Raw genomic sequence first — 15,678 nt, 5'->3', positions numbered from 1 at the left:
AGTTTTTTATTCTCTTAATCTATAAAGCATTTATTGTTGAGCTAACCTTTAACAAATCTTTAATGTTTTCCAATTAGAAAATGACAATTTCAAATCTTTTCAAGAATTTTTTTAAACTAATATAGAATAAAAAGATTCAAAATCAAGTAATGTTACTTAGTTTTAAAACCTAAGCAATCAAAAAATTCAAGATTTTTTTTTTGAATTAATTGGTTCCTCAAGAAGAGAGCCTGTTTTTAATTTTTAAAGAAAAAAGTTTGATATTTTAAACAAGAAGAAAAATAAATGAATTTATTGTATGAAGTATATATTTTTAGGATAAAGTATATAAGTGGTCCTTTGAATATAGGTCGTTGTTTTGTTGAATCATTTGACTATTAAGAGATATAAAATTGCCTCCTGACTATAGGATGTTGTTTTGTTGAGTCTCTCGACTATTAAAAGTTACAAAATGGGCACCCGATCATTCATATGTTCCAAAGCCATCATTTCCGTTAAAAAATTGATGATATTTTGAGTTTGACTTTAATCTGCTGACTGTGATATGATAAATCTAACCTTAGAACCATCTAAATTGTCTCTTTGTTTGAGGTTTTGGGATTATGTTTTATCATATCTCAGTTAGTAAGTTAACGTCCAGCTAATACGATCGTCAACTTTTTAATAAAAAATGACAAATTTGAAATATATGAATAGTCGAGTGACCATTTTATAACTTTTAATATTAAAAGGACACGACAAAACAATACCTATAGTATATGGATCATTTTGTAATTTTTAATGGTTGAGACTCAACAAAATAACCCTATATAGTTAAGATCATTTATTTACTTTACCCTGTTTCTTTACCGAACTGATGAAGACTTCAAATAAAACGGGAAATTAATTAAAGAAATGTAAAATAAGGGATTAGATGAGATATGATTCTATGATCAACTTCCGCAGAAAAAAGCAGTAACTACTACTGCCCAAGTTATTTGAAACAACCAAACTATATAGTTAAGAAATTAATGAAAATATCGTGAACATAAGAAAATCTAATATTTCAACTTGAAAAATGTTACAACAGCTGAGCAATAGCTGAAACTCTTGCAAAACCGATTCATTCCTCATGTTAGAACAAGCTAAGCTTATACGATATTATAAAATTCAAACTAAGTTTATATCTAAAGATGCATGAAAATTCAGGAACTAGAAATGGCATGATGGTATAGTTCATCTCCTTTGAAAGTTAAGCTTATCCGTACAATATATAAAAATAGAGGCAAAAAAATTGGGTAAGCAAATAGTAAAATAGCCGTAAGGGGCAAATCCTTATGTTTGAAGCCATAGTAGCTGTCTAAGAAGACACTGATAGTTTTGCGCTCTCCGAATGCTATGATTTCCTTATTTATATCTCCATATTGGGAAGTGATGAGACCTCTCAATGTCCAAGAATTTGGAACCATCCAATAAAACCAAACCCACCATTTAGGAATTGCCTGCAAATCTCAAATTTATCATGTATCAGTCCAATACTCTTATTTACATATAGGAAAAAAACTGTAGTTTTAGTTGGCAAAGATATGGAGTAGGCTTACAGGTTGTCGTATGAAAAAGCCAGAGAGCAAGTTCGCAACCGCGATACAATAACTCCCATTTATTGCGGCCATTTGGTAAGTTTTAGATAAAGAAACAACTGCCGTGCCCATGTATTTGTACGTGAGCATTGTACAAAAAGTGTCATAGAAATACCATGACACTTTGTAAGCTGATTCGTACAAGTTGACTGCTGGATATGAAAGGATCAAGAACAAAGCTGTTTCAAGGAAGACATGGTATTTCTACTATAACCTGAAATTGCAGAAGTGACGGTTTGTTATTAACCTATAGGAAATGTAAAACAAGTGTGATGAGCGAGTAGTTATGGACCTGTGCTAATGAATGTGCTTTGGACGAGTACATTCCGGCAAACTTTTCTTGGAACACGATAGTCCGTTGACTAATTATGATCGGAAGAATTGAAAGCAAGTTGCTTGCTCCGGTGGAAACCATGAAAACATACACGGATCCCATTATATTGATCAAGCCCTGCTCATTATTTCTTCATGAAAGATAATCATGATTTCAGGACAATGGCATATGTGAATGGCGAAAAAAGAAAGAAAATTTTAAGGAAACGTCCTACACTTTTTGCCCCTTATCCCAAAGAAGCGCTCCATATAACAAAGACGATACCATGGCTAAAACCAGGCGCCCTAAGTTATATGTTGGGTTTCTACAATAAGACAAATGTTGCTTCCATAGGCATGCTTTGAATTGCTCCCATCTATTTTGTGAAAAGCGTGTAGTAAAACGTACTTCCTTTGAGCCATGTGCTGGAACTCTCAACTCTTGGACTAGCTCTTTGTTTCTTCTGCACAAAAATATTCAATATTATGCAACAGAAATATATTATTTCTAAGCTCTTTTATATCCTCTTTTTATTTTGAGGTGTGAGTTTATGATTCAAAGGTCCTAAATATATCAATCATGGTGGACTTACTGATACAGATTGGATTGTTTGAAGAGATGGGAAAAATCGACTCCAAGTTCAGCTTCAATAGAAGAATTTGTGACCTCTAACATCCATGTTGCTGGATTGTAGTTTTCTTTTATTTTCGGCACCCCTGGTATTCCCTGCTTGAAGTGCTTTGAAGCATTAGTTTCTTATTCATTTGAAAACTATATGAGTTAATAATTTGTAGAATGTTACTTTGGATTACTTCAAAGTATTCAATAAGCTTACAAGAATTATGACCAAGCTCTCCAGAATATACTATTTGCCCTCCTTTCATCAAAATTATCTGCATGATGATTTATGATATGTGAAGCAGAAGAATCATAGTAGCCAAGAAGGACCGTTGTTATTTAAGGAAAAGAACTATGGAACGTTTAGGAATGTTTCACTCTGTTACCTCGTCGAATGTCTCGAATATTTCGATACTCGGTAGATGAATGGTACATACAACGGTCCTCTTAGTACTAACTATGTTCTTCACCACTCGCATGACATTGGCAGCTGCTCTGGCATCTAAACCTGAGGTGGGTTCATCCATAAATATTATTGATGGATTAGCTACAAGCTCTATTGCTATTGTAAGCTGTTTGTGCTGCTCTGCTGATATACCATTGACACCACGTATGCCAACTAAAGAATCTTTTATTTCATCAAGCTCAATCATTTGAAGGAACTCTTTCACAAATTTCTGTTAAATACGAGAATCGAGTGAGCCTTAATATTGTTTTTTTATAGATTAAATTGGTTGATGAGGATTTGCATAAAGTTGAAACACTCGTACCAATCTTTTATGCATAGGAACCTCAGGTGATAGGCGTAACCAAACTGAGTAAATCACAGCTTCCTTTACTGTTATATGGGGAAGAGTGTGTGTCCGTTTGCTCGCAGTACCCCGATACTCTAGCGTAAGATTTTTGGACTTTAGGGTACCCTCCAACTCTTATATCCCCTTGAATATACCCTCCAGTTTTTCTTCCAGATAAAACATCCATCAATGTTGTCTTGCCAGCTCCACTGGAACCAATCAATGCGGTAAGAACTCCAGGCCTAAATGAACCAGAAATATCTTGAAGAAGATGTAGCTTCTTATTCGGAACTTTCCCTCTAAATTTCTGGGAAAATAGAAACAAATGAATTTTTTTCTTATCATCTTCAAAGTAGTAAAGGGTTTTATTGGTAAAACAAATTGTTACCTTGGGAGTATCCACAAAGTAATGCACATTCTCAAATGAGAGCGTTACGGGCACAAAAGGTAAAACCATATTAGTAACTTGTGTTTTTACACGAGCACCGGACAACTGGTTTTCCTGTATGGAATTACTCGAGTCTTTTTTTCTTTCTATGTAAGATATAAAACTCGAGATCTCCCGGTCCCTGGAGCTGCAAGGCAAACACAACTTAGAACCAGAAATGATTAAATTCATCAATCAAAGTTTTTCTATAATGTGAAACTTACACTTCAAATAAGTGCCAAGGTGAATAAAACATTAACCAGAATCCATATTCCTATCAAAGCTGCAATGGATATCCAGTAGAAGTATTCATCGAAGTTTAATCCATTTCTCTGTAAAGCCTGATGTCCCAGAGTCACATTTAAGGATGAAACCTGAAAGGCCACAACACGACCATCAAATAACTGCTAATTTATTTCATAAATAAAGGTGTGTGATTTCTTTTTTTCATCTGTTGCCACCTTTGAGATAGAAATTCATTTATTGAATTTCCTATATTTGTATAGGATAGAGGGAAAATCCAAAAGCACCATTTTATCCAAGAAGGCATCGATGCTGCTTTGATATAACAGTTGAGTTATTATTGTTACATGAATACTTTGAACAAATTGAAGTACTCATGCTGATTATAATAATGTTGGCCGTACGTAAAGGTACCATGAAGCCACTGAATAATAGTGTTGCCATCACTGTAAATTGACAAAAGATTGCAGCGATGGGTAGTGTTCGAATTACAGCCGTAATCAAACGGAAGATCGAGATTGCTACTTGATGGAAAAGGAACTGAATGAAAAGCTGGTAGAAGAACCTGAAAGTTACGCTCAGGACTCATTAGAGAACATGTTGAAATTTTATATATCTAACATAATAGTAGGATATTGTCCTTAAAAATGCTAACCTTTCTGGTTCTGGACTGTAACCAACCCCAAAATATATAAGAGATGTCCATAGCAAAGTATCCAAAAATGAAAACGGAATCCTTACAATAGTTGAAGAAATTGAATAAGCCCATGCAGGATGGAAATATAAATCCCTTTGCTTGTAGAATATGCCAAGCCTGGAACTAGTAAGTGCCAATTCTGGAACTCCACTGGTCAGAACTCTGGTGAGACCAAAAAATAAGCAAGCCATGTACTTTCTCGAATGGAACTCATTGATCTTCATCCGAGTTCATATAAACAATGCCAATAAAACAAGCTGCAAGCAAAAAAAAAAACACCCAAAGCTTGTGAGAGTATGTTGATTAGTAACTCACCATCTCAGTATTGATTCATATATTAAATCATTACCTGTGCTGATCTGAACACATACAAAAATGAACTACGCTTGGTAAGAGACCGTTCCCTAGCCAAGCATGCTTTGAATGATTCCCATTTTCCCAATGAATATATATTAAACGACAACCGTTCTTCTGATTCTCGGCTTCGTCAAAAGATTTGCAGAGTTCTTCGTTTAGCCCTTGTCCTGCATGAAACTCTTTACATGCAACTTTGAATTTGTCGACAGAAACATAACTATAAGGTCGGTCCCTACAAAACCAGTACTGTACTTGATCTTTTTCGGACAGTACCTCTTGCAGGAAGACTGCAAAGCCTTTCATTGGAGGGCACTTAAAGCCACAGTATTCAAAGAAATTATGAACTTGATTCCTAGGTCCTTGGTATACAGTATTTCTTCTGTCCATTAGAATAACGTCGTCAAAAGAGATTAAAGGTCTCCAGAGCTGGTTGACGAAGTGAAATTAAAATTGTGGCTCCTGTTGTATGAGCCAACTGTTGTAGACGTGTGACAATTTGGAAGGTAGTGAAGCTATCTAAGCCTGTTAATATTTCATCCATAAAGAAGGCTTTGGTCGGACCAACCATCATTTCCCCTGTTGCATTGGAAATATTAAGCAATTAGTACACTAATTTAATGTTCTAACTTACTTGGAAGTCTGATCATCGCATATCCATTAATTTTCTTTGACCACATATTTTTTATAGGTTTTTAACTAATTGCTTAAGACATTTTTTAAATATTACTATATATATATATATATAATTAAATATAAAGTTTCGAATTATTACATTTTACTATCCCTTCATATAATTACACACTTATTAACATTTTACTATCACAATAATAGAAATTATATTTGACACATTGAAGATACATAATTTAAATTCATTTTTGATGTGTGTCGTCCAATAATTTATTACTAATATATAAAACTATATACAATAAGTGCATCAAATATTCATCCTAATAATAATAATATAGTATTAACTCATAAGTATGTTTAAATTTGCTATAATTAGATTGTCCATCTACAACTATGACATGTGATACATCATAGAGTCCCGAAATTTAAAAAATAATGTCACGATTTTGCTCATAAGATAATTTACAATTACACTTTATTATAAAATATTTTGGGAATCTCATTTTCAAAAAAATCATAAGAGTCTTATGTGTGTCCATTATACTAACTCATGTTATGATTGTTTATAATTGTTTAATAATTGTTTATAACTCTCTTATGTGCTCTAACTTTAAATGTTTATGTTACTGCTATTTTCGTTTTACTATTCTTTATGTTTATGTTACTGCTAATTTTTTATTCTCTAACTTTAAATGTTTATGTTTATAAATGTTTATGTTTATAAATGTTTATGTTTATAATTGTCTATGTTGCTGCTAATTTCGTTTGACCATTCTTGATGTTTGTTTTTATTTCTTAGGTTCTGCAGGTGAATTGAATAACGTTTTAGGATGGATATTTTGGTTGTGACTGCCATTTTATTTTGTTGTTTTGACTGTGTTGTTCGATATGTGACGGATGACGTTTTGCTAAGCTTCTACTCGTATGATTTGATTGTTCCATTTTATTTTCAAGTATGTTTTAAGATAGAAATGTTCATGGATGTTTCTAGTATGTTTTAAGGTTGTATTTTGTTATTGTGGATTGGTATATAAGTTTTGTTAGGTGATTCTGTTTAATTTATTCTTTTCTATTTATTTAGTAACATTTTTTAACATATATAAACGAGCATGTTCACGAATACCAAATGAACATGTTTGCGAACTATAAACAAACTATAAACGAACATGTTCACGAACACGTTTGTGAACGTTAAATAAACGAACATGAACACATTCGAAAATAAATAAATGAACACGAACATGATATTGAAAAATTAAACGAACACAAACCGAACATGAACACCTTCAAATATAAACAAACGAGCATGAACATGGTCTTGTTCGTTCAAGCTCGGTTCATTTACACCCCTACACGTAAGTTTTCGATCACCCACGTTAACGAAGGTTAACGGCGAGTGACTGTTTTGTTACAAATCGATAACGTTAGTGACCAATTTATTACTTTTGAAACTTCAGCGGGGAAAATGAAACTTATTCAAACATTAGTGATCATTTGTGTAGTTTACCCTTTTTAACGTGGCAATCAACCCATCCATGTCAGTAGTTAACGCACCAACTGTATTTTTCGTCACGCATGTTAACAGTTGTTAACGTTGAGTGACAAATTTGTAACTAAACAATAACGTTAGTGACCGATTTGTAACTTTTGAAACATTAGTGGGGAAATGAAAACTACCCAAACACTAGTAACCAGCTATATGGTTTACCTTTTTTTAACTTTTAACCTTTTATACTTTAATTTAATATAATTAAAATCAAATTTTCAATATATTTATTACAATCATGATATCAAGGTATTGATTGAAATTCACACTCAATATGATTTATTATGGGGAGTTATATATTTAATCATCTACTTATTCTTAGAGCTGAGCAACGAAATCAAGAAAATCAAAAATCGACACGAACTAAGTAAAACGGTTCGGTTCGGTTCGGTATTATACGATTCGTTTTCGGTTCGGTTTAAAGTCTCAATTCTTTTTATTCGGTTCGGTTCGGATTTTCCATATGGAACTCATTTGTTTCATATTGAACCGAATAGACAATTTTTTTAAAAAAAAATTATAGTTTCAAGTGATTTTTTCATTGAAAAACCGATAAACCGAACCGAACCGAAAAAATCGATTTCGGTTTAAATTTTGAAAAACCGTTTATTTCGGTTCGGTTCAATTTTTGGTAAAAAACCAAACCGAACCGAACCGAATACACTCCTTATTCTTATGGAGTTTTAGTTACTTAACTACTTTTTAAGGCTTAATTAGAAAACAAGTGTTCAAACTATATCATTTTTTCTAAAATAGTTGCTAAAACTTTTTTTTTATTTGTCTAGGTGTGTAACATTACAAATGTTACCATTTTAGGTGTCACGAACGTAATGGCTTAAAAAAACTCCATTAAGTGACACATTTCATGTTTTAATAATTTTGATTTTTTTAAAAAATAAAAATATCATTATATTTTGAAAAATCTTAATTTTTCTTAAATTACAAGAAAGCCCTAAATCCATAAAAATCCTCGGCCACCACTGCTGACATCATTCTTGTCATATTCCTAGTCAGACGTCATCATCTTTATCGTCGATCGACCTTCGGGGTCGCGTGAGATTATAATTTGTAGCATCGAGGCTCATCAGGGTACACTCATCAGTTGACTCCTGTTACAGTGGTTTTTCTTGGGGTTATTGGTTACCGGGTGGAGGTGAGGTGCTGGCAAAGAGTAGTGGGCATGGTGGGTTTAGGAGTTGAAATTAGAGTTTTCGTTTTTGGTTTTTTCAAATTTTTTGAAATCTTTGATTTTTTAATATAATTTTAATTTTTTATATTAGATAATTTAAAATTCAAATTCTATATTCATATAAATAAAATTAAATATTCTACAAACTCAATACCCCAACTAAAACATAAATAAAAAGGACAACAATATTCATAAATAAAATAGAATAGCATTGGTACGAGTACTGAAGGCTAAACTAACAAGGTCCCATTTGATTTATGAAGATATTCTTTTTAATAATAAATTTTAGAAAATATTCTCACTTTTGGGCTCGGCCGCCCTAGATACGGCCGAAGTACCTTTGCATTGCGGTATTCGATCAAAAGCCCATTGTCTAATTCTTGTTGCTTGTCGGCTAGCACGTTAAAAATGGTGGCAGCTTTAGAACAATATTTTTGATTTATCACAAAGTACAGATTACTGAATACTCACTGCAAATGCTGTGAATTCCATGAGCAATCAATCAAAAATTCTAGTGCCATCAATATAAGTAAAATTCTCATACATTTTTGCAACACCGACACTCACATCATTAATCAAAACGAACATGGTAAAAAGAACAAACAGAAAAGAAAATGACAATCAATAGGGGCATCATATGTATGAGATTAGATATGTCGAGGAATGCCAGGGGCTTATGCGGCAGGAGCTACGAAAATACAGATTATTCGGTGCCTTGGATGGATGAGCAAGTACTGAGCAGCAGGGGCATGGCAAAGCTCGAGTTCAAGATTGGGGCTTTTCCCATTTAAGGGGCTTCACAATTTCCCAGGTGAAGTCCGGGTCGTCCCTTCCAAAATGTCCATAGGCAGCCGTCTTCAAGAAACGTCCATTGCCACCTCTCTTGAGGTCCAGGTTGATGGTGATCATACCAGGCCTGAAATCAAAGTTCTCCTTCACTATTTGGAGGATTTCCTTGTCTGGAATCTTTCCAGTTCCGTAGCTGTTGACAAAGACAGACAAAGGCTCGGGCACACCAATAGCGTAGGAGACCTGCACAAGGCACCTACGAGCAAGGCCATTTGCTACAATGCTCTTGGCAGCCTGCCTTACAATGTAAGCACCACTCCGGTCCACCTTGGTTGGGTCCTTTCCTGAGAAAGCACCACCGCCATGGGCTCCCCAACCACCATAAGTGTCGATAATGATCTTACGACCAGTGAGACCAGCATCACCATGAGGACCACCAATGACAAAGCGGCCAGATGGGTTGAGGTGGAAGATTGTCTTCTCATCAAGATACTTCTCAGGAATGACGGGCTTGATAACATGCTCTTTGAGGTCAGCGGCAATTTCATCATTGGTAACAGTCTCGTCATGCTGGGTGGAGATGAGGACGGTGTGAACACGCACTGGAACCATAGCACCATTATCGTCGTAGTATTCAACAGTAACCTGGGTTTTACCATCAGGTCTTAGCCAGGCGCAGGTACCATTCTTCCTAACCTCGGTAAGACGTGCTCCAAGCTTAGTTGCAAGGACATGGCTAAGAGGCATGAATTCTGGGGTTTCATCGGTGGCATAACCAAACATATGGCCCTGGTCACCAGCTCCAACGTCTTCCGGGCGCTTCGTGAAGTGGCCATGGACACCCTGGGCTATATCAGGACTCTGCTGCTCAATATTGACTAGGACCTTGCAGTTGTCAGCATCAAGACCCACATCATCAGAAACAAATCCAATGGAGCGGCAAGTATCACGGACAATCTTCTCATAGTCTACATCGGCTTTGGTGGTAATCTCTCCAAAGACCATGACCATGTTAGTCTTAGAGCATGTTTCACAGGCAACCTTGCTGTCAGGGTCCTGGGCAAGGCAGGCATCCAGCACAGCATCAGAGATCTGGTCACACAGCTTGTCGGGGTGACCCTCGTTGACAGACTCAGATGTGAATAGAAAAGTCTCCATTCTAACGTGCTGCAAACATAAGAACACCAGAGGAAACTCAGTACAATTACCATGTTCAACTATTGACACTGATTTCTACTTTCGTTTGACTAACAGAAAGCTTCCGTAATTATTTACTTGCAGAAGGATGTTTAAACGGCAAATGTTGTACCTGTTGGCTGCTTTTGAGTGACAGACGCAAAACTAAATCAAGTGGTAAAACCACAACAAAATTTATAGATCTTTATACTCAATTTGAAAGATCGATAATGATATAAGATACTATGACGATGAAAATATATAGATCCAGTTAATCGAAAAAATATAGATCCAGTTGATCGTACTCAAAGCAAGGTAGAAAAATATAGATCCAGTAGATCCTACACAAAGCAAAACTACTTTTCACGTAAAAAACAAATTCTATGGAAGTTTAAAACGTCATCAACTAAAAGTCTTACACTAAAACATGTTGTACTTTTTCAGTAAAATTTCCATAAATAATCCAGTCAAACCTCAGAATCTCAAGTTCCTATAATTTTCAAGAACCAAAATACCGAGAAACTCCAGATTTAACGGATCAGAAAACAATTGAGTCAAGATTCACTTAAATGAACACTAATTCCCCGCTGCTGCTACAGCCAACAAAGCCAAATCTACGAACGAAAACCACAGAGCAAAAGTAAATAAAAGAAGAAAGAACACAGAGGATAGAAAAAGGGAACCTGGACAAAGAATTCCGAGCGGATCTGAGTCTTTGGTTTAGATAAAGAGAGCGGATGTTGAGCGGACCAGACCTCTAGATTGGCGGAACTCAACGGCACGACGAGTTAAGGCCTCGATCGCGCCTATTTATAGAGAAAATGGAAGTTACCGGTAACTGCTTTAGTCGGTTTAGATTTTTCTTCTCTCTTTAGGAATTGAGATCCGATTTGAATTGGTGAGGATCGGTGGGGTTGGTGAGAGCGAAAGATTGGCTATTGGTTTTTAGATTTTTCTATAGATATAACCGGGAAACTTCGGTCACTCACCGACTATCGCCAGTGAATTGGCTTGATGGCTTGGCTTGAGCCGTTTGCCTCTGGCTTGGTAGTGTATCCCGGCACTTTGATTTGCCCCATTGAATTTTTTTGTTTTATTATTTTATTTTAATTTTGCAGTGGTCCAGCTTTTACTTCAATCCCCCAAAACAGTCGCATCGTTTGATCCTTTATTTGATATTGGAATTCACCAATCTTCCTCGGTCATTTTCTTTACAAAAATATATATTATGAATTATATAATATTTTAAAAACAAGAGCTTTAGAAGTTGCAAATTATTAATTCTAACTTGTACGAAGTGTAATTTGAATTTCATTTCCGTGCTGGTAAAAAATATATAATATATTAATTAAAAATTTGAAAATATAAATAAAAGATATAATTATAATTAAAATAGAACTGAGTATATTTAATTAAAATTAATCATTTTATAATATTAAAAAAAATTATATCGAAGCACATATAAAACAATAACCAAAATCAAATCAAAATAACTATGAAAACGATGCAAGCATTGAAATTTAAACATAAATAATCAACAACTCAACACATGAACCTTTGTCAACCGTGCTTCGTTCTTTTTAAGTATTAACTTCAATAGTAAAAGAAAAGCACATTGCTGGTACCTGTGTTTTTTCTTTTCTTCTCTCAAAAAATAATTATATTTCACTCCCTAAATCTCAAATCCTAAACTCTAAAGTTTAAACTCTAAACCTTCAATTAATGAATATATTACTACTTTTAATATATCTGTTTTTATTTCATCGATGTCATTCTTGATATGATATTCTTGTCTCGAGCATACTATTTCAATTAGAAAGTTATTGTTCATAATATTTTAGTTGTTTAAATAATGTTAATTCTTCACACCAATTTAAACTTAAGTGTATTAACTAGGGATGATAAATGGTCGGATATTCGGTCAACTCAAACTGATAAAAATACAACTTTACCTAAAATCTAACCTATTCATTAGATAAAATCTGCATGTGACTCAATCTGATATAAATATATATAATTCTTAATTTTATTTAATAGAATATGGATCTAATTAAAAACAGAATGGTATTATTGCAATTATCCTTAAATATATAAGGTATAATTACATTATTTTTTAGTCAGATCAAATCAGATATTTTATACCCTAAATATGAACTTATCATCTAAAAATAGACCCAACTCAAACCTAATTTTCTTTAAAAGAAGTAACTCAATTGAGTCAAAACCAATCGAGTATAGGTCACATGTTCATCTCTAACATTAACTAAACCTATCAAGTTAAAAATAACAATCCTTACAAATTTTAATTATTATACTATTAATTTTTTTATTATGAATGAAATAAATTAATAAAACTTCAACTATATGGTTGTCCCTTGTTCCCATATTTAATGGAGTAAGGGGGGAGGTAAGATAGTAGGTTGCCCCCAACATCAGATTGAGAGTAGCTTCCGTAGAAGACCTCTGAATTATGAAATGCCCTCCGTAGGACTCGATCTCATGACCTCAAAGTTAAGAACATTGTGCTCTACCTCAACTATAATTTATCAAATACAGAGAATCTTCACATTAAAGTGAGATGCTTCATACTTTTTTTGGTGCCGTTTTACTTATCACAGGGTTCAAACAAGAATCTAACATTAAATCACGGTTGAAGGAATAAGTTATCCAAACACGGGTAGATATGGGTCAACGACAAAATTTTCATGGGTGTTTCGGTCAGATAAAATATCACCGACATTGTACATCCGTATAAAGCGAGGCACCACCAAAAAAGAGAGAGACTGATTGAAAAACGGAAACCCTTCACGCTAATATGCATCATCGTTACAAGCATAAATATGACAGAATAGCCTTTTTATCGTATTGTTTGCTTCACAATTCTGTACATCATTTGATCGGAACAGATAAAAGATACAAAGAAAAAAAAATATATATATATATATATATATCAATTTTATAAGTATTTTTTTAAAACAGTTCAACCTTAAGTATAATAAAATAATTTATTTATTATTATACAAACTATTTATTTTAGTACATAAGACCAAAACTAAGAGATCCATGAAAAGTCTCCTCCAACGGCATCAGTCATAAGTCACCTGCACCTACACCTACACCAGCCTTGTTCAAGCCTTCTATAAAATGATAGAATTTAGATATATTATTTTAGTGTGAATATACATATATTAATGATATAAAATTTTTAAATAGATAACATCATCAATAAAATAAATAATTAACTAAAAATTTTAAATTTTACTGTGAAAGACATAAAGATGTGGATCTACACTAACCCTACATTAGCTTGTTGATAAAAAGAGAACATGATGGAAAAGGGCAATTCACTCTGTCTAGAAAGCTTCTCTATCTCCTTCTTCTAAGGATATTGAAGACACTTAATTTCATCCCATTAATTAATATTATTATATTATATATTATAAATTATATTACATAATAATATTACATTCATTTTTTTTCTACAGGGCCCAAGTACAAGTCAGCAGCCCGTGGCCTAGGTACAATAAGAAACCCTAGCCTCTTATGCTCCACAGCGCCGTACAACAGCCAAGGAGAGTCCCACAGCCCCACGTTACACGGCCGAACGTTTCGCCATCAACAACCAGAGACCTCCGACGCAAGGACCTCACAATAACAGCAAACAAGAGCACCAGTTTCATCAGGACTCCATCATTGAAATAGCATTTTTTAGGCTATAAATACATGTAACAGAAACATTTTGTAGGACATGGGGGGATTGATACGAAATACCAAGCAAAAGTTACAAACAAATTGCATCCAATAACAGTAGTTTTCTTTTCTTCGAAGCATTTATATTTCGATAGAGAGCAGCAAGAGGTAAATTCCATACCTTGCAACGTTTGGCTTGCATGCGTGTTCTTTCTTCATTTTTATTTTGGCTCGAATCAACCCAAAAAAATTATTTCGGCCGATGAACTTTTAAGGGAAGGTCGAGGTTTTAAAATCCAGATCTAGCCTCCCCTGAGGCCACTTTGCAAAAACAAAAAACATTTTTGAAACCGGGAGGACGAAAGCTTTTAAAAAAGACAAACTTTTTTGTTTGGCCGCCGATGAACGACGGCCGCCGCCGATCAACGGCGGTGGTGAGGCGGCACACGGTTGTCAGATTTTGGAGATGGTGGGAGGCCCACCGTGTTCTTCAAAGAGTGAAGAACAGATGAGAGAATTGAGGAGGCTCTCGTATGAGAAGAAAGGAAAATGAGAAATTAAGAGAGCAAATTGGCTTTTATACAAAGCCCATACCCGGCCTAGCGACCCGCGCTACGACCCGATCCGAGTCTCAGACCCGAGTGTTTTTTACAAGAAAAGAGAGATTCGCGCTTTGGCCCTCCATGTTTTAAAACATTTAATTTAGTCCCCTAAATCGATTTTTATACACGAAATCTTTATAAATTGACCCTTGAATTTATTTCGTGTTCAATTCAATCCTTTTTATCATTATTGTTTTTATTATATATATATATATATATTATTTTTTTTTTCCTTTTTATTATATATATATTTTATCCATATAACTATTATTATCGTTTTCATATATGTATATATTCTTATTTATCGTTATTATTACTTATTATCATTAACATACATATTTTATTTATTTATTGTTCTTTTATTATTATCATCGTACCTTTTTGATATTTTTTTTTCTCGTTATACATATATTTTATTATTTTACTTTATTTACTATATATATATATTGTTTCTTTTCCTTTATTATATTCATCCTATTTTTATTTGTTTTTTTATTGCCTTTATCTTATCTTGTTCTTATTTGTTTTCTTATAATTACTTTATCTTATTAGTTTTTTTCACATTTTTTTCCTTTCTAACAATCTCTACCTTTCAAGGATGTATTTCACTCAATCAGTGTAAGTAATTCAGGATCAAATTTTACCTTTTAATTAAAAATTACAATTTTCTTAATTTAAGACAACTGGAAACTACGTAGTACCGAAAGGGCAGTTCAAGGGTGCTAACCCTTCCTTGACTGTAACCGACTCCCGAATTCGATACATCTTTGGTAAGACGCATATCAGGTAAGAAATAGGGTATCCGATCAACCCATTTATTTTAAATAAATGATCGGTGGCGACTCCAATCCACATTTTATAAGTCGAAGCCCAATTCCGGGGCCCAACCGAAAGACGGTTGCGACAGCTTGGCGACTCCACTGGGAACGGTAAGTGAGTCAGGCTAAGGTAATTTTCAGTTGTCTTTTTAACGAAAAGGGTAAGTTTGAAT

At 34.1% G+C, this 15,678-nt stretch overlaps 1 protein-coding gene and 1 pseudogene across 1 annotated transcript; both read right to left on the bottom strand.

Moving 5' to 3' along the window:
* Positions 1-1,181: 1,181 nt before the first annotated feature.
* On the bottom strand, positions 1,182-5,715 carry LOC120186311 (annotated as a pseudogene).
* A 3,223-nt stretch (positions 5,716-8,938) lies between these two features.
* LOC120186266 (S-adenosylmethionine synthase 1-like) lies at positions 8,939-11,227 on the bottom strand. Its single transcript, XM_039190249.1, has 2 exons — positions 11,079-11,227; positions 8,939-10,386 (listed from the first exon to the last, which is right to left on the bottom strand). The coding sequence occupies exon 2, from the start codon at positions 10,375-10,377 to the stop codon at positions 9,196-9,198; it is 1,182 nt and encodes a 393-aa protein (XP_039046180.1). The 5' UTR covers positions 10,378-10,386; positions 11,079-11,227; the 3' UTR covers positions 8,939-9,195.
* Positions 11,228-15,678: the final 4,451 nt, after the last annotated feature.

Source organism: Hibiscus syriacus, unplaced genomic scaffold (assembly GCF_006381635.1).
Source record: "Hibiscus syriacus cultivar Baekdansim isolate YM2019G1 unplaced genomic scaffold, ASM638163v2 tig00113337_pilon, whole genome shotgun sequence".
In the NCBI taxonomy this organism is placed as follows: Eukaryota; Viridiplantae; Streptophyta; class Magnoliopsida; order Malvales; family Malvaceae; genus Hibiscus; species Hibiscus syriacus.
The sequence above is the reverse complement of the archived record's forward strand: the minus strand, read 5'-3'. Positions and strand labels throughout refer to the sequence as shown.

Coding starts and splice junctions, on each gene's coding strand:
- LOC120186266 (XM_039190249.1), bottom strand. CDS start 10,377: ATGGAGACTTTTCTATTCACATCTGAGTCTGTCAACGAGGGTCACCCC.